Here is a 19,817-nt window from a genome sequence, read left to right on the forward strand (position 1 = left end):
ACACCTGAGAAATACAAACTGCTGCCTCTTTGTGTTTGATATGGATGAACTCTGGACATGTAGCATTTCACATATAGCACATTGATTCAAGAATTAGATTTGTGTTAGAATGTGAAAGAGACAAATGCAAAGATGAAATTCAACATTTTATTGCTCTTAGATCAGCAATATAGTAAGTGAAACAGCATGACATCATTTTCTTGTATAAAGCAAGATACAATCATGTAATCTAAAAAATAATATTCCCTTGTTGCAAAATATTTGCTTTCCAAAATAGGATACAAATGTCCAAAACAAAAATGACAATAACCAATTTGCTTGTTTATATTATATACTTGCAATATCATAAATAAATTAATTCTGATATACTTTAGTAGTCTGCACACCAGGTGCTAAGAAAAGAAAAATGCAAAAAATGTGAATAGGTTGAAAGGTTAATGGTACAAAATCAGAGTCCAAAGAGGGTGATTGTTTCAGAGAGCTCAAGTGCGCTTAGTATAAAAAAATGGCGAGACCTATGCAACAATCCAATTCATTTTGAAACAAGATGAATTGACTGTGGAAAACAAACAAGTTCTGAGCCAAATTATATTTGAAAACAAAAAACAAAAGTTTGAGAGCAGTGAGAGTTATAAAGTTTAAAATCCAATAATAATGACTAATTAAGCACATAAGTTAATTTAAAATCACAGTTTTGGTGTTATTTTAATGCAGATATTAAATTTGTCATGTTTTTATCATAATTCAATCAACCATAATCCTTTATAACTTACTGAAACTAGGTTGATATCACGATTGATACTGGTTATTGATGTGGTTCGGTATATCAGATTATTAGGAAAACAAAAAACATGTGAATGAACTGCAAAGAATGAAAAATGACACACGGGAAAAGAACAACAGATAAAGGCACATAACATCATCTGCTTTTCACACTTTGTCTGCATCTATCTCTCGAGCACTTACTATTACAACCTGCCTTTCCACACCATTTACATTTATATTATACACATTTTCCTACTTATCAAGTTCCCTTTTAAATCACTTAGCTGCATAACCTTCAACCAAACCCTTCCTTAATTATACCTATGGGACAGTTCTTTCCTCTTACTGCACCATTTAGACTTTTGTGCCTCTTCTTTGGTTTTATTAGACTAAACTTTGGGTGACTTTATTTCAAAGAACACTCCGGGGAACAGTCTTTCTGTGTTGCTGTGTGGGTGACTTTGGAGAGCTTTCTGGAGGGGGCCACTGTGGTTTAGTTAGCTGAATGTCTTCCTCTATTTTAAAGGCTTTCTTTGGGGGATTGGCCTGTGGGGGCCAAACTACAGATATTTTGTTGCAGTGTGGTTTGCTTTCACTAAATATTTTTGTCATTTCATTTTCAACACTGTGTGCTTTCTCTACTGAACTCATGCTGCTCGCAAAATATCTCCATTCAAGTTTCTGATTTGAGGGGATAGGTCCACCACGTCCTGCGGGGAGTCTCTGCCCGAGTCCATCATCATAGTTCCCTTTGGACTTCAGGAGTTGTTTGTAATGGGGTAGGCAGTACAAATGTCCATGGAGAGAGACATAATTTCCTAGGCTACACACAACAAATGAAAAATCCTCTGTTAAGAGATGCACTACATCAATTATTTAACAATTATTTTAATGTAATTTTAGAGCCACAAGTCCTACTTTATTGATTTTTCCTTTACAGGAAGACTGGATACTATACATACTGTATGTTGTAGACATGGTGGCAACCATTATGTTGTCATTAAAACACAATTGCGTTTACCAATACTGCAGTGCTCAGAAAGCCCCTATAAACATTTATTTGAATGAATGGCAGCCTTTACCTTAATTTGTTCCTGCAGTGCTCACAGCAGAAACAGGACTTATGGTACTTTTTTTTGTCCACTATGAGAGCATCCATCGGATAGGCTCTCCTCCGGCACACCGTGCACAGCTCCGACCTCGGAACTCGAACCTGTTTCAAGGAGATAAAATTCACATTGGTTATATCGTGAACAGTCTTTGGGTTGCCTCATAATCGCACATTTTTATTACAGTTAAACTAATACAAAAACAGCAGAATAGATTATCTTTGGATTCTTAAGAGTAGTCACATGTTGAATGTAGTTTTTTTTTTTATAGTAGTCACATGAGCAAATGGTTTAGTGGTTGTTAGGATCAGAGATGGGCAGTAACGCGTTACTGTAATCCGATTACTTTTTTCAAGTAACGAGTAAAGTAAGGGATTACTATTGCAAAACCGGTAATTAGATTACCGTTACTTTCCCGTAGGAACGCTGCGTTACTAAAACTGTGATTTTTTTTTTTTTTTGCGAGAACGTCTCATGACAGTGACGTAAGCGAGTGCGACGTTTGTGACAACAGCTGTGTGCAGATTAACAATGGATAATATATCGAGTGCGGGAGAGAGTATGAGCGTGCAGCGTTTAAAGCGTGGAAGTACTGACCTTACTTTAAGTTTGATTCCATAAAAAGTGACAAAAACATTAGTGTCCGTTGTGCGTGGGAAGAAAACTTCTTTTTACAGCGAAAAAAAAACCCCTAAACTTCCAAGCAAGCACCGAGTGCACAACGATGTAATGGGAAACTCACAGAGATTCTTCCACTGACCGCTGCGGCACACCTGCACCAGGGTAAACCTCCGCCTACCCCACTCCTGCTTTACAGGTGAAAATAGAGCAACAGGACTGCTAGTCTTTGATTTTATTTATTTTCTGTTGTGTTTTACTTGCATCTATTTGAAAGACTGAGTGTAAACACACAAAAAAATTATTTTATGTGCTGGAATGTGCAGAAAATAGGTTAAACATATAAAATATTAAACAAATTTCTTCCAGTCAGAGAATGTTGCATATAATTTAATTTTTGCTTGATGCATAAAGTTAAAAGATTAAAACTAATAAAACAAGTTTAAAAAAAGAGACTTTTCCATTTGATTACATTTTGTATGATGGATTATGTAGAAAAAGTAGAATTGGGCTGAAAGATCTATCGCTTTATCACCTATTCAGGTTGTAAATCGTGTTTTTAAAAAGTAACTTAAGTAATTAATTACTTTTGAAAATAAGTAATCAGCAAAGTAACGGGATTACTTTTTGGCGAAGTAATCGGTAATTAGTTACTGATTACTTTTTTCAAGTAACTTGACCAACACTGGTTAGGATTTAGTGTTATTCACCTGAGCAGTCAGAGATGTCCATGTATCTCTATTGCAGATTAACCCTGTATTCCCAAATGTATCACAGTTGATACATTTTTTTTTGTTTACTTAAACTCATATATGGGAACACTATATCTATATTTTCAAATTTTTTATTTTGTCAGAACATTTAATTAATGCTCACGTTTCAAAAAAATTGACAAATTCTGGCAGTTGTTTCATGTTTCAGGCTTTACAGGGTTAACAGAGTCTGTGACTACTTTCGGGCAACATACTCTATAGTGTATTCATACCACTGGCTTACCTTTACAAAATGTAGCATGAACATATGAATTATGCTTTTCCCAAACAATTTATCTCACACACACACACACACACACACACACACACACACACACACACACACACACACACACACACACACACACTTTTGTTTTGTTTTTCTAAAGCTTATGTGACCTAATGTAACCTGGTCATGTTAATGTTTGAAGTGATTAAATGTGAAGCGCACTGCATTGCAACATTTTTCAGTGCATTTATTGTACTGAATAGATTGGATGGATTTACACTGACATACATCCCCGTGTGATAATCTGTTATAACAAAGAGCACTTAAGCTGTCCTTAAGCATAGTTAGTGAAAAGCTTTAAAAGCCTTTATTTTTTACTTCATATAATCTTTTGGTTTATGATCAAGCAGATGCAATACCAAAAACATTTGTGTCAACCTGAGCTGCACTATTGTTTTGCTCTTGTTAGCATGAAACAAATAAAACAACATCATCATGCCAGCATTGCTATTTTGAGCATGTTAGCACACTCAGATGGGTTTCAGAAATGTGGTCTATTTGTTTGTCTACATGGACATGAGATTTGCACTGTTGCAACAATCTGCACTACTTTTTAAACCACTTTGATGAACTATGCTACCTCATTGCCTGTGTTAGAAGCAATTATGGTGCCCATGCACACAAAAAAAGATTAGAATTGATGCACATGAACTCAAATCTAAAGAGTAAATTTTGGACCATTTCACAGTGCAGCTTGGCTGTAAACTGCCTGCACAATCCAAACAATACAACAGGTAGAAATTATACTTTTCCAACACAGCGGCACAAATTGATTTTTAAAGAAAAGCCATCCGTAATCCATGCCATTAGTTTCTGCTGTTTCATGCCACACATTTATTTTACCAGATGAGGCAATCTTCGTCTGGTGCGACACAATTTGCGATGTTGTTTCCTCAGAAACACTGTATCCAAGACTCTTGAAGACTGTCTCGCTCTCCGTCCATGTTTTATGGAAATTCCTCAGCAACTTCTCTGTAGCATCTTCATCGTATGTTTCTGTTCGCCTCGCTGCAGCAGCTTTTCTTTTCACTGCATCAGCATAGGAGAAAGGAGCTTTGGGTAGGGTTGACACACTCTCAGAGTGCACAGTGACAGCTGTCCTTGTTCCGGTGACCTTGTTACCAAATTCATCAAGATGTGAGAAATGCTCTGTGATTGATTCGGTTTCAGAGAGGGCTGATGGTTCGGCTGGCACAGTTCCTACCTCATTTTTCTGCACAGGGAGGGGAGTGCTCTGCCTTGAGCCTCCCTTTGTCTCTTGAGGACTTTCTTGCTTTGAAGTGTCTGCTGTTGTTTCACTCAGGCTTGACACAAGCTCCTCCTGATCCTTTATCTCTTCTCTGAATAAAGAACTTTGCTCACCGAGTTCAAAAACATTTTTAATAGCCTGGATGTCAAAAGCTGGCATTTCCTGTTCCAGGCCGTCTGCTTTCTCTTTGTCACAATCTTTGCTTTTGGAGTCATTGTGAAGGCGCTCCGTGAGTGGGATAAGCTCTTTTCTGATATATGTTTTCTCTTCTGGTGATGCAAATTTGTTTACAAGACTCGACAAGTCAGCCCTGGGAAGCTCATCCTTTTCTTTGTTCTTATTTTCTGCTTCACACTCACTGACGTCTGGGCCCAGTCGCTCAGGAATAGCAATCGGTTCCTTGCGCACATAGATCTTATTAACTCCTGCTTTTTGAGCCTCTTCAAAAAACTCTTTCTTCTCTTTGACAGATGCAGATGATAATTCTGAAGCTTCACCAAGATCTGGGTCATTTTGACCCAATGGCATATGGGTCTCAGACTTACTTTGTATTTCATTTGCACTCAAACCTTGAGAAATGATACCTTTATCCTCTACTGCTGTATTATTAACACAAGCCTGCAGAACTTCCTCGGATAAACTCTTTCGGGGCTTTTCCGTTGCCATCGGTATCCCTGAAGCCTCCATAACCTGGAACTCGGTTTTGATTTGTCGATGGAACGAAGCAGGCGGCTCCACAATCTCAGATTTCTTTTCTGGGATTGGGCTGGGCAATAGTGGTGGTGGGGTGACGCCACGCGAGAGCTTGGCTGTTGTGTCTTTAAGTCGAGCCAAATTTTCAGCTTTGTCAAAAGTTGGAGAAGGTGTGATTCTAGTGATACGTGATGTTGGAGTGTCACACCTGCGTAGCGGCGGTGTGGGAGGTGTGGGTGGCCTGTGCAGGAGGGTGGGTGATGGCGTCACTCTCTGGGGTGAGTCAGTTCTCCGTTTGGACTCGATGGTGATGAATATCGGTGACGGAGAACGTGTCCTGAGTGAGGGTGAGGGAGCTCGAAGGTCGACGGACTTGGACAGACCCACTTCTTCTTTCTTTTTTTCATGTGAGGATTCTTTTTTGGTTTGGCTCTCAACTTTGGCTGAACCGATGCTGATCTTGGATATTTTTGGCGATGCTGCACCAGAAACCACTCTCTCAGATGCCGGCTCACTTTCACGCCTGTCCTTGGTTTCATCTTCTAGATCTATTGGCTTGGCCTCTGCTAATCTCCTTACATTGGAAACAATATCTGTACTTTTTTGAGCATCCCTTGCATCTTCAGATCCCTCCAGTTCACATTTTCTTTCCTGATTGAGCAAACTCTTTGCAGATTTTGCATCGGTCTTTTCTGAAGCCTTTTGTATCTCTGTGAAGTGAGAGATTAACATTTGGACCTCCTGCTTTTGAGATTCCTCTGTTTGTGCTATTGTGGACTTAATCGGTTCATTTTGTTCTGACTCGCCAGTCACTGTAATTGGCACATCCATACTTTCTTTTGGTGGTTCTTTCCCACTCTGCTGAGTAGCTGTCAAACCTGTCTTTTGAGATCCTTCTACATGCTTTTGAACAGTTTTTTGCTGTGTGGAATCCTGATCATCTGTGCTGTCTGTGGTAACGACTTTTCTCTTGACTTCTATGTGCTCTACTTTGTGAATCTGGGTGACTGCAGTTGTCTTTTGCATTTGCTGAGTGTTCTCAGATGTTGTTTTCTTGGTTTCTATAACTTCTGTCTTTGAGTCGGTGAGAATATCTTTACCTTGACCTAACTGTGCAACCCCTTTAGACTTTTTTGACTTCTTTTTCTTCTTCACTGGATTTGTGTTGTTGGTTTCTGATTGGTTGTCAGTACTTACAATAACAGCAGGTGGAGCAACACCAACAGGGGGAGGATGTGGAAGAGGAGGAGAGGGAGTAACTTTCTTAATCTCCTGCTTTAACTCTGTCTTTATGTCTTTGGGTTCATCGATCACTTTCACCTCAGCAGGTTCCACTTTGAAATCTTGTGAAACACTCTGTTTCTCAGTCTCACTGGACGATTTTACCTCTGCTTGCTTTTCTTGTTTATTGCTCTTTTTCGCCTTCTGGTTTGGCTTGCCTGTTTTAACATTTGCATTAGCAGCTGCCGTTTCTGTTTGCGTTAGCTGATTAGGAATGCTTTCTTTCATACAAGGTGAAGGATCAGCTTTGCTCTTGTTGATATAGTCCAATGATTTGGATTCCTTGATTTCCTTTTTGGACAGGTCATGCATTGTTTCTATGTCAGGTTTCTGGGCAGTGGTTTTCTCATCTTGTTTTTCTTCAGATTTGTTGGACACCTTTGTTTTCTGACTTTTCAAGTCTTTCTTTGTACGACTAGCTGTGCTGTCTGTTTTTGCAACGTCAATTACTTTTGTCTGCACTTTTTCCACCTTGACAGATTGAGCCGACTGTTTTGAGGAAACAGTTTTCTGCATAGTTGTATGCATCTGTTGTCTCACAGCTGAAGTGGATGTGGTCTTTTGAATAGAGACAACCTTGGAAGACTCGTTAGAGGCGATTTGTTGTTGAGCAGAAGATAAAATTGTGGAATCTGTGAGGATATTCTCACTTGCATTACTCCGTGTTGAATTTGTGGCTATGATCTGCTTAGATAGATTACATGACAGTGACTCTGAATGAACACTCACTGGTATCTTTGCATTGCTGCCCTGTGTGATTTCTGAGCTGATGCCATTTGACTGCTCTGCATCTTCAGTGGAAATCATTTGGAGAGCAGAGGTGACTGAGTCATATATAAAAGTGGGCGATGGAGTGGTTGGTGGTGTGTTTTCCTCCCTCAGCTTCCGGTACTTTTCTTCAGCTTTTATTAACGGTGTGTTAAATTTGCTCATTTTCCCTCTCATAAAAGGAGGAGGAGATGGCGGAGGAGTAAATTTCATGGGAGCAATGTAAATTTTCTTTAATGGCTGTGGTGACTCTGGAGGAGGAGGAGGGATCTCATGTGAAATAGTTTTTGATGTATGCGTTGTTGTTGTTTTTAATGTGTTTTGGCTCATTTCCACTTGTTTCTCAGTAGTTGTTGCCACCTCTTGTGTTTTGCTGAATTCTACTTTAGGTTCCAGCTTTGGCACTGGATGCAAAACGGGAGCTTTCACTTTTTTGACTGTCATCTTTTTTGCCTTTGCTGGTGAAGGATGAATTGGTTGTGCTGGCATGGTCTCGAGTTCTTGTTGAGATGGAGGAGGTGGGAGGAAGTCCTGCTCAGTAGTTAGCGGTGGTGGTGGTGGTGGAGGAGGGAGGTGATCGATGTCAGTATCAGCGGAAGGAGGATGAGGACTAGGAGGAGGAGGAAGGTCAGTATCTATCACCGGTGGAGGCGGTGGGAGAGGCAGATCAGCTTCTGGTGCTTTTGGCTTTAAGACGTAAACATCAGTTTTGACTTTGTTTTTACCAACTTTTATCATGGCCTTTGGGTTAGATTTAAGGTTACGAAACTCTGTCTTTAATGTTTTGATGCCGTGATTTTGGGTAATAGTTTTGTGGTCCACAACAGTTGTTGATTGCTGAGCCGACTGCTCCATAGTGTATGTTTTTGTAATGGTTTCATTGGAGATGGTGTGATTTTCTTTTGGTGCTTCAACAACATTTACCGTTTTAATCTTCTGTATGTTTCTTTGTGCATCAGTTTTAAGATTTTTAATGGGTGGGCTCTGCTTGACTCTTCTATATGCTCCCAGACGGACTTTTGGAGTTTCACGCTGCGCTGTTTCTAGCAGTGATTTAATAGTGCCTTTTACATCCCCCTTTATCACTTCTTCTTTCTCCAGCTGGCTTTGCTCCTGAGTCTCATATAATGACTTAATTGACATCTTGACATCACCCTTTATATCACCCTCAAGGCTTGAGCTTCTTTGCACCCTCTGTGTAGGTGGGGACTCCATGAAGAGCTGAATCGTCCCTCTGACATCACCCTGAACATCTATTTCCTGTTGACACTTTTTCATCTCACTGGATGCATCTTGCAGACTTTGCATTGCTGTCTGAATATCACCCCTCACAATTTCTTCCTTTTCAATTTCCTTCACTGCTTGCTTCGCCAGTTCCAGAGATTTCATTGTTGCCTTCACATCTCCGGCAACTAAATCCTCAACAACAGTTTCAACTCTTGATGTTGCTGATTTCTCAAGAGATCTTAGAGTCCCTTTGATATTTCCTGGTATGATATCTGGCTTCTCCACCTCCTTGTGCCTCTTCTGAGCCCTTTCCAAACACCGTAGAGCTTTCGGTATGTTGCCTTTCACCACCTCCTCTTTCTCTACAATGACTGTCTGATTCACTGATTCAGACAATGAATTCAAAGCAGCTCTTAAGTCACCTTTCACAATTTCCTCCTTTTGGATCCTTTCCAATGAGGCAGCTGGCTCTGACATGAAAACCTTGACTGTGTTGTGAACATCACCCGGTATAACATCCTCAACTGTACGCTCAATTTGAGTTTGATTACAGCCAAGCATGAGTTTTGTGCCCTTGATGTCACCCCCAACAATCACTTCTTTTTTTGCTATTTCAGGCAGAGTATCATCAGGCTCTAACTGGAGTTGTTTAAGATAGTCCACAGCCCCAGATTCAATGCACGTAGAGTAAAAGCTGACATTTCCCTTTTCAGTGTCATCTACCCTTATCTTCACTGCCCGATCTGACTTGTCTGGGCTGGACAGCCTTTGAAGAGCACTCTTTATATCCCCTTTTACAATGTCCTCTTTTTCAGCAGAAAGGTTTTCTTGTTTATTTAGAAGCGAATATAATGTCATCTGTACATCTCCTTTTTCATCCTCCTGGATGAGTATTCCATGTTTTGCTGATCCATCCTCACTGAAAAGTTTGTTTATAGCCTCCTGGATGTCACCGCGTATTATTTCCTCCTTTTCAACAGTGCTAACTCTTTCTTGGCTAAATAATTGCTGTACCGTTGAGCTGACATTACCTTTCTCTTCTGAATCTATGACTATCTGCTGATCCTGTCTTTCCTGTCTGTTCAGTAGGTTCATCATGATAGTCTGCAGATCTCCCCTGATTACTTCCTCTCGTTGAATCTCAGGAGCCTGCTTGTTCATTAGCTGGTATTTTGCCATCCTAACGTCACCAATTTCATCAGTTTCAATGAGAATTCCCTTCGATTTCACCATTTTCTGACTATAAAGTTCCTCGAGAGTTCCCTTGACGCTCTTGCCCAGGATTTCCGTCCTTTCCACTTTTGTCTCATTAAAGTCGTCAATTGGTGTCGTCTCAAAGAGCCAAGTTGTTGTCTTTACATCCGCTTTGGGGATCTCCTCTTGAAGCATGTTTGCCTCCTCATCCTCATCTGCCTCTTTAATGTGGTCAAGAGGATTTTTCTCAAACAGCCAGACTGAATGTTTAACATCTCCCTTTGCAGTCTCCTCCTTTTTAACAGTTTCAATCAAATTTTCAGAGCTCATACTTCTGATTTTGTCAATGGACTGAGTTTCAAATCTCCACTTAGCAGTTCTGACGTCACCTTTTTGAATTTCACTCACATTAACAGTTCGAACACATCCCTGTGACAAAGTGTCAGACTCAAAGCGATGCTTATTCATTCTTACGTCGCCCCCTTGAATGTCCTCTACTGTTTTTATTAAAGGCTTCTTTTCTTCAGCAATCTTGTCAAGAGGCTGTGTCTCAAATTTCCATTTAGCAGAGACGACATCTCCTTTTTGCACATCCTGCTGTGTGACGGATTTAATTATATAAACCTCATCTGTGTCCTTGATAGCATCGAGGGGCTTTGTTTCAAACAACCATCGCGTTCCTACAACATTTCCCTGTGTCACCTCCTCACTTGTGACAGTGGTGACCTCGTGGTAGTGGCCCTCTTTGTCCTGGATGGCATAAAGGGGCTGAGTTTCAAACATCATTGTGTAATTTCCTACATTGCCCCTCTCCTCCTCATCACAGACAATTTTTTGGATTTTCTTCAGCTCTGTGTCCACGTCAGAGGAAACCTCCTGAATTTTATCTAAGGAGTAGGTCTCAAAAATAAAACGACCCTTATCCACATCTCCTCCTTGTACGTCGTTCACTGTGTGGCTGCTCATCGTCTGCGCTTGACTGTCGTGTATGGCATCAATGGATTGATTTTCAAAGAGCCATTTGCAGCTCACAACATTTCCTTTTTGTATGTCTTCGGTCTGAACTCTCTTGAGCTTTTGCATCACTTCCTCAGATGTAGAAGTGGTGATATCAGATGTTTGATTCTCAAAAATGTACTTCATCCTAGACACATCTCCAGATGCAATGTCTATCTCTGTGACACGTTTAAAAGCTCCCATCTCCTCTCCAGTGAGGTTCTCCAGTTTCTCTGTTTCAAAGAGAAAACAAGCCATTCTTACATCTTTTCCGTTGATGTCCTCTTGTTTTACAGTGCGCGTGTTCAGAACTGTCTCTGTCTCATCATGGATAGCATCAAGTGCTTGCGTCTCAAAAAGCCAAGTGCAGGTTTTAACATCCCCCTTATACATTTCTTCAGATTCGTTTTCATCCTTTACCTCCCCTCTTTCATACAAGATGTCCATTGGTTTGGTCTCAAATAGCCACTTGCAGGTTTTCACATCACCTTTCACAACATCAATATGTTTACTTGAACCCACAGTTTCTTCATCTTCAATGTTGCTGAAGTACTTGATAGCGTCAAGAGGCTGTGTTTCAAACAACCACTTTGCAGTTTTAACATCACCCGACTCAATTTCCTGTTTGGATATGCCCTTGATAATTTGATATTTGTCGATGCTTTCATCGAACTGATCAATCGGTTTTGTTTCAAACATCCATTTATATGTTGTTACATCTCCTTTAACAACTTCCTCCCGACGCACTGTTTTCACCTCGTGGAAGTGACCTGCGCTGTCTTGCATGGCATACAATGGAGTAGATTCAAACAATTCTGTATTTGATTTCACAGAGCCAGATGTTACTCCCTCTATTAGAATCTTTTGAGACTCATTCCTGCTGTTTAAATCTGTGCTCTCAAAGATTTGCTTGTAGCTTGACACATCCACTTTATCAATTTCTTCCAGGTCAATTGTTCGGACGACTTCTTTCTTTTCCTCTCTAATCTGCTCCAGAGGTTGGCTTTCAAATCGCCATTTCTGATGTCTAACATCACCCTTCTCCTCATCAAGTTCTACAGTCTTTTTCAGTTTTCCCACCTCTGCCAACTCCTTTAACTCTTCTGCTGGAATTGTTTCAAAATAATGTCTGGTTGATTTGACATTACCTGCAACGACATCGTCTTTAGTCAAAGGACGTGCATTTGCATCATCTTTCAAAGTATCCATTGGCTGGGTTTCAAATACCCAACAGTTCTTGCGTACATCTGCCCTGCAGCTTGTGCCGTCCTCCTGTGTGAGGTCATCTTCGACATTCACTGTTCGAGTGACCTCTTTCTTCGCTTCTCTTATGTCCTCTAAAGGTTGACTCTCAAAACGCCACTTTTGGTGTCTCACATCCCCTTTTATTTCTTCACTTATTGCTGCCTTTTTAAGTTTTCCAACCTCGGGGCAGTTCTTCCTGACTGCTTGAGGGCTGCTTTCAAAAAAGTGCCTTGCAGATCTAACATTGCCCCCGATAATCTCCTCGATAGACTGAGGTCTGGCATTGGAGTCATCTTTCAGAGAATCCATTGGCTGTGTTTCAAACACTAAGCAGTGTTTGCGCACATCAGCTCCCATGATCTCTGTCGTTTCCATTTGTGAGCTTTCCAACTCACTGAGAGAATTTAATGTTTTTATCTCAAACAGCCACCTGCCCCAGTCTCCTTTATTGCTGTCCTCCATGGAAAGACTACACACAAGTTTCAAAGGAGCATTTTCTCTGTTTGTGATGTCCAGAGGTTGGGTATCAAAAAGCCAACGTGAAGCAATTGAGCTCTCCAATTCAGTTTCAATTTTGCGCACAGACTTAATCTCCAGCATCTGACTTGATTGTCCCATAATAATACATTTGAACTGAGTGTCAAATGTACTTGTTACTGTTTTCACATCTCCATTAATCTCCTCTAACACTGACCGCAGACACAGCAGGTGGCTCTCATCAATGGTCTCAGTGTGCCCAAGGACTCCCATGAATTTATTGTCAATCATGTAAATGGTAGCATTTCCATCCTCCTCTGTGAATACAATTTCCTTCGTCAAATCCTCCTCTTTATGCATTTTGTTTAGGGTGTCCATAGTTTGAGTTTCAAACAACCAAGCTGCAGCGCGGACATCTCCTTTATCAAATTTATTAAATTTGTTTCTGTATTCTGTGGAATTTGTGTTTTGTGAGCCCAGCTCATCCATTGGCTTGGTCTCAAACATCCATGCTGTTCGCCTTACATCTTTTCCCAGAATGATTTCCTGCTGAGTTATTTTCTTATTGTCTTCATCGTCATCTGGAATTTCATCTCTGATGGCATCCAGTGGCTTGTTTTCAAACTTCCAACGCATTGCCTGCACGTCCCCGGGAAGGATCTCCTCCCATTCTGCATATTCTTCATCATTAATATCATCAGGACTGCCAACATCATCTTCATACATGTACTCCTGGCTCTCTACCTGGTTGTTCTCGGTTTCGTTATAATCAATGTAGTACTCTTTCTCAATATTCTTGCGAACCTCAGGGTGAATGTGCTTGTAAAGACGTTTCAGCTCATTCATACTCCTCTGCTTGATGTAAGCCTCTCTGTTGAGTGGGTATTTGGATAGGTTTGCTGGTTCATGTGCATATTGGTACTTTGGAACATTTTCGCTGTCTGGTGGCATTTGTAATAAGTCTGGAGGTGGGGGTGGAAGGAAGTCAGAATCCTCAGCTGGTGGGGGTGGAAAGTCCTCATAATCCATCATTACAACCATTGTGTCTTGCAGTTCTTCAGTATGGGATGCTTCACACACCTCACTAGCCACTATGTTGTTTTGAGTCGCACTTGAGGACCACTTTGATCGACTGATGTCACGTCCAGTCTTTACAAGGAACAAAAATGACATTAACAGGTAAATGATCCATCAAATTACAACGAATTACAGATAAGTGACATATTTACTGAAAAGAAAGTATCTAGGTGAGCCAGTGTTCTGTTATTTAATTGGGTCAAGATATATGATTTACATCATATCCATGCATTTCAATAAAGCACTGTATGACCCCTCTTGAACATATGGAAGGGAACACTGCCATCCTGGTATAGACCACTCCCATCAGGATAAGAACAAATCATCATATTATAAACATGAATACTCAGAGCAACTTTGTACTGACACATTTCTTTAAAGGTATGGTGAGCAATAATTTTTTTCCAAGGGGCCACATGAGAACCTGGGAATGGCCTCTTGGAAAAAATTTCTCCTCACCCTGCACCAAGGGGACAATTGGACCTAAAAAGTGACTGGGTTCCCATATTGTCAGGGTCAAGGGGGGTAAGTCTTTCCTTTAAATTGGCATGATTTCGTATATATAAATTACCCTTGACCGAGTTGTGAAACTACACAGCAGACTGACAGTTTACTAAAATAAATGGAACTGTGTGATGTTCATCTTTTTTTTTCCCCTTAAGCATAGGAATCACTAAGAAGAGTTAATGCTATATCTAAAGATGTTAAATCAACCACCTTCTCAGTACTATTATCAATATTTTGACCAAAAATATTCTATTTTGCTAATATTTTTTTTAGCAACTGTCTCTCCCTGTAGTGTTATAATGTAGTGACAGAGTCTGTCACTGCCACACTGGATTCTGGTTCCTTCAACTTAAACATGGAGATGTATGCAGGACTGCAGCATTTCTGCAGATCTCCTACAGCAGTTATTTGCCTCAGTGCTTACTGATTATGCAAACAGAACTTTTCCTACTGCTGTTGCTTCATATTAAAAATATTCAAATGGCCAAAATCTGCAGACTTTTATTGCCTTGTCACATTATTCATTTAATATGTCAAGAATACAAGATCATGTTTATTTTCTGCAGTTCTCGACAGCAGATCAGTTCTAAGCATTTAAAGAATAAAGGCAGAAACTCCAGTGGTATGTTGCGGGAGTGAGACTGTATACCTCCAACCCCTTGCAGAGCCTTACTGTCATTGGTGTTTGTTTGTTTACATTTAAATAAATAAACATATAAAGTAATGCTTCCATTGTATTTTTGACAATTAAACAGCCCAACCTGTAGAATTACACAGCTTTAACTTCATGTAACTTTAAAAAATGTAACAGTTCCAAGTTCCAATTAAACAGTCCAAAGTAAAGATTCCTTAATTTCATGTTCTTAATGGTTAAGTGCAAATCATTACCTTAATTGGTTTTTGTGGCGCGGCCTCTTCTATTGTTTTTTCAAAGTGATCCCTCAGTTCTTTTGTTGTGTACCTGGGAAAATCCTCTTCTAAAAGTCAGCACAGCCAAAAACAACAAAGGCAAGGTTTTAATCAGCACAGTAGTGACAGCTGATACAGAAAAGCCTATAGAAAAAGCATTACTACCTGTTTCATTTTGATGGTTTTCATAAGTGGATGCCAAGTTGTTGTCGCTATATGACACCTGTGAGCAATTAAAATGGGAACGGGTAAAGAGAAATTAGGGGGGAAACTGCACAGAGATAGACAGAAATGTAATAAGTGAGCATCATCCTTCACATCCTGCACATTTTTCCACTAAAAATAATGTTTTTAATCTCTGCTCAAGCTGTTAAAGACTACTAAACACACATTTATTAAACCAGTCAAACTGATTTCTATTAGTTACAGTTTTTACTCAACAAAGCAATCAATGAGTTTAGATCATTAGCGAGCCTTATTGCACTGCCTGCAAGAAAACAGTGAGTGGAATTATTATTTACCATCATTTCTTGATTGAAATTTAGCTGCTGACTGCCTGGGAGGACCTGTCTGGTGTCACTTGACTCTGTCACCTCTGAATGGGACATTTCCTGTGAAGAGAAAGGGCATGGCATTCAAACAAGGTGAAACTGTGCGCATGCCACATGTACACACATCTACATGAATATATGTTTGTCCTTGTCATGGCCACAGATGTGACTTGACTCCATTCTAATTCCACTACAACTCCATCCAACCAGAGCATAATAGCACACAACTGTATACCATGCAGAGAAGATGTTGGACCAGATTGCTTACTGCACTTTCAAATGATGAATCACAGATGGAGGCAAGATGACAAAGAATGTGCCAAGCTGTTCGCTCATGCTCTTCTATAGCAAAAAAAAAGAAGAAAAAAAATCCATTGCTTTGCAAAGTTTCTAAGTTTCTATCTAGCAAAACGAGCTACAGCATAAGTGAAAATGCCCGGGAGGTTTTCATGGAAGCTGTTAAAAATGTCAAGCAGTGTCTGTAACTTAAGCCCACACACTTTGGTACTCGTGCAACAAGAGATACTAAGAGCCTCACTGTTAACATTCAGTCTGAATTTTGAATTTTTACTTGCAAAGTTCCTCATGCAGTGATGCAGATGGAAAACGGAAACAGCTCAGGTCAGAGAAAATGTTCTAATGATTTAATCATAGGCATTGCTTTCATGCTTTTTGTATCAGCCTGATGAAAGTAAAGTAATGCTTTGTTCTGCGTAATGTGTACCTGCACGGTTCTGTGATGGAAATGAAACTGGGTTACATTATGTGATGATGCAGTTTCCTGGGTCTCAAATTGTTTCCTCACACTTGCAAGTCCCCCAGGCAGGGAACAGACCCCCAACTCCTCCATGACCTAATGAAGCAGGAAATATCGTTAGCTGCCTCCACTTCTACATGACCTGAAATCAAACGGCTGCTTAATAGGGTTATTCTGTCTGGCATGCATGCAGCACAGACTGCCGTCAAACATGGTGTAGCTAATGCGGTTTGCTTTTTGTGTCTGCAGACACACGCAAAGGCGGGCACAAACTTATGTTCTGTTTATGTAATTGTTTTAGAATGGCATGACAATTTGTGAAAGCTTTTGCCAAGTAAAGCAAACAATAATACTGCATTTCTTGAACATTTTTTCTATAGTAAGCCTTGCAATGGCAGTCTCATGTTTCCACTCTATTTATAAATGTTTGCACTGGTCTTTCACTAATATGGCATGGCATCACCAATGATAATGGTGGGAATACCAGCTCAGTGCAGCACAGTCAGCTTGAGACTCTCCAACAAGAAAGCAAAAAAAGCAATACAACTGACTACAGAATCGTAGTTTCTAATTACGCATACCGCATGGTCTGTCAGGTACTATAGCTACATGCTGATACATGTCCATGCAGAAGCTGAAGTACCCCGCTGGGGATGGTGTTGTCTGCCCGCTTGGAGACAGTTGCCTGGTACATGGCCTCACACTTGACCGGTGGGATGACCTCTGAGTCCACAGAGCGAATCCCGATTCCTCTGGTTTAAATCTTACAGGAAGTCCTGCCCCGGTTAAAACTTTGCTGCCAGCAGCTAAGGCACAAGAAGCCAACTGTTTAAGAATTTGCTATTTGTGTGTTTTATTTGCTGTCATCAAATTATTAAAGGATAACATGACATCACAGTGACGCTACAAAAAATTCAGTTAAAGCATTATTAAAAGTATCTAAAGCTTTGATGATTGTCCTGTCATTTGTGCATAAAGAACAAGAGTTTGGGTATAAATATACAAATTTAAGTTGTATATAAATGGATTATATATTGATCTTCTAGGAAATATTGTACAAGTATTTCCAACTGAAAGCACATAAAATCATTCATTTGTAAATATATTCTTGGCGACAACAGGGGACTGCTACGATGCAGGTGGTGCTCCCACAAATGACGTCCTTTAAAACATTTGCACACCTGTTGCCTGACATCAAGTTGGTGGATGTGCAGGATTTATTTAAAAGGAAATAAACAGCTCTACAAAGTGGATTTCATCATCATGCTTTGCTGTCATGTTGGCCCATGGCTCCTGAGTGGAACAGAAATGAAGTGTACCTCAGGTGTATGGTGGTGCATTGAAATGGTCACTTAGATCTCAATGAATTTTTAAGAGGATCATAAGCAGAAAAGTTAATGTATCTTTTAATTAATGAACTGCCCCCCTTTAAAAGCACTTACATTATTCATCAGGTCAAAACAGGAGTGCAACATGAGTGCGCTGGAGCCCTGTTAGTTATTATTATGTATAACCTGGTAACTTACAAATGTTTTATATTGGGAACGTTATTAGCCTCCAGAAACCAAATAATAAATTGAACATAGCAACGCTGCTGAAAAGAGCATCCCTTCTATGTCTGGGACATAGAAAGCATTCACACCTCATTTCTGTGGATGTGGAAATAAGAAGGATAGATTTTGCATTTTTATAGCTGTACAGTTGAAAGTACAACATCAAAATATTCATATAATGACCAATTACTAACAATGGAAGTTGAAATAACACTAACAACACAAAGATTTTGCTTTTATGAATTATGATTGTATAAGCATCCTATTCTAATAACTATATCCACACATTTCCTAAGTATCTCTTATTCAAGTCCCAAGCTCCAGAGAACAGGAATTCAGATATGCAAGCTCAATAGTGGGCTGACAAACTTCTTTAATATGGTAATCTGTGAGTAAATAACTAAATATCATTGCATTTTTTAATGACTAGTTTTTCCATTAGCATATTTGTTTATTTTCCCTGCTGACTATTTTTGATCTGTAGCTCACCAGTCTACTATTTTAGCCTTGGAGGAATGTTAACATGTAAATGAGCTAGTGCATTAAAAATACTTTTAAATTAGGCTATTACTGTTACTTCAAATCTCAATTTATAGCATTTAAACTGAAAAAAAAAAAAACAGAACAAAACAAACAAAAAAACCCACTGAAATACCTCCAAGGCCATAGACCCATTGACTCTCAATCACTACGGTATAGGAACAAAAAATTTGTAGAAAAAACATGCTTAGGCTATCTCATGACACTGACTGAGAGCTCAAATAACAAGAAAGTGAAGTAATCTCGGCGCCGTGCAAAAATAAATCACGCCTATTTTAAACTTAAGTGTGATGGGTCGTGTTTCTCTTTGAAATATAGAGGAAAGCTATGGGGGACGCGATTTTCCTTTACAAAAACATCAAGATAAACCATATATACACATCAGTGTATGCCCAACTACTCGTCAGTATTCCCTTTTTTCATCACTCAGCTGGCGACATATCTCCTAGAGGGTTGGCCTTGGTACAAACAGCTTAGCAGCTCAGAGTTTGGTCTCTTTGGAATTAGTTAAAGTAATGAATGTATACTCTCCTCGAGCTAATAAAAAAAAATCCTCAGCGTTAATTCAGCATTTTAGTCACGGTTTGATTTATATTTTGGCCCAGTGTCCTGTATTTTGAGTGAAAAGGTGCTCAGCATGAAGGCAATATTGATGTGTTGAATCAAACAAACACAAATCCATAGTTTCCTCTGCAGGTATCAAAAAGACAACAATGTAACAATGTTCTGTATCACATAAAAGTTTCTATGCATTCAGAATTTCTTAAGTCAAAATCAATCATGTATTCATTCCACATACACAAATACCTCCCCGAGACTGCTCATTACCTACCAGAGAAGGAAGATGGTGAATTATAAACACAATAAAATAAAAACTCAGCAAGTAAAATCCCAAAGGAAAGGCCACTGCACCCTCGGCATGCGGGGTCTGTCCAACCCAAAAGCAAATCCCAGTCAGTGATGGAGACCAGCTCCAGTATTATGTGTTCACTTCTGTCCAACAAGCAGATAGTGACAGCTGATTTTATTTTAGACCCTCCGCCCACATGCAAAGGATGGACCTGGGTTTTTTTTTTTGGGGTTTTTTTAGAGAGTGAGGCCTCCAAGCCTCCCATGTCAAGTCCCCCCCCCCAAAAAAAATCCATATGGAAATACTTCCTGTGACTCCCCTGCCGATGCTTGGGTACTAATAAATCAGGTCACCCTGGTTTCATCATCATCATCACTTTGTATTAGAGTGCACTGCATACTCCAGCAGCT

At 39.9% G+C, this 19,817-nt stretch overlaps 1 protein-coding gene across 2 annotated transcripts; it reads right to left on the minus strand.

Moving 5' to 3' along the window:
• Window positions 1-224: 224 nt before the first annotated feature.
• Window positions 225-19,585, minus strand: xirp2b (xin actin binding repeat containing 2b). 2 transcript variants are annotated; one of them, XM_085375098.1, is made up of 9 exons: window positions 19,390-19,585; window positions 17,108-17,270; window positions 16,432-16,560; window positions 15,678-15,767; window positions 15,322-15,379; window positions 15,136-15,224; window positions 4,377-13,812; window positions 1,848-1,978; window positions 225-1,588 (listed from the first exon to the last, which is right to left on the minus strand). In XM_085375098.1, exons 2-8 carry the CDS (start codon window positions 17,156-17,158, stop codon window positions 1,887-1,889), a joined length of 9,945 nt encoding a protein of 3,314 aa, XP_085231224.1. In that variant the 5' UTR covers window positions 17,159-17,270; window positions 19,390-19,585; the 3' UTR covers window positions 225-1,588; window positions 1,848-1,886. The 2 variants fall into 2 exon arrangements, with proteins under 2 accessions (XP_085231224.1, XP_085231225.1); XM_085375099.1 differs by lacking the exon at window positions 16,432-16,560.
• Window positions 19,586-19,817: the final 232 nt, after the last annotated feature.

This window comes from Diplotaxodon limnothrissa, linkage group LG16 (assembly GCF_057381915.1).
Source record: "Diplotaxodon limnothrissa isolate DT_005_m linkage group LG16, D_limnothrissa_male_GT1.1, whole genome shotgun sequence".
Lineage (NCBI taxonomy): Eukaryota > Metazoa > Chordata > Actinopteri > Cichliformes > Cichlidae > Diplotaxodon > Diplotaxodon limnothrissa.

Excerpts from the sequence above, each read along its gene's own strand:
- xirp2b (XM_085375098.1), bottom strand. The coding sequence starts at position 17,158 with ATGTACCAGGCAACTGTCTCCAAGCGGGCAGACAACACCATCCCCAGC. Across the intron at positions 15,380-15,677 it reads ATTTCAATCAAGAAATGATG|GTGTCATATAGCGACAACAA; the intron begins GTAAATAATAAT and ends AATTGCTCACAG. Across the intron at positions 1,979-4,376 it reads GACGAAGATTGCCTCATCTG|GTTCGAGTTCCGAGGTCGGA; the intron begins GTAAAATAAATG and ends TCCTTGAAACAG.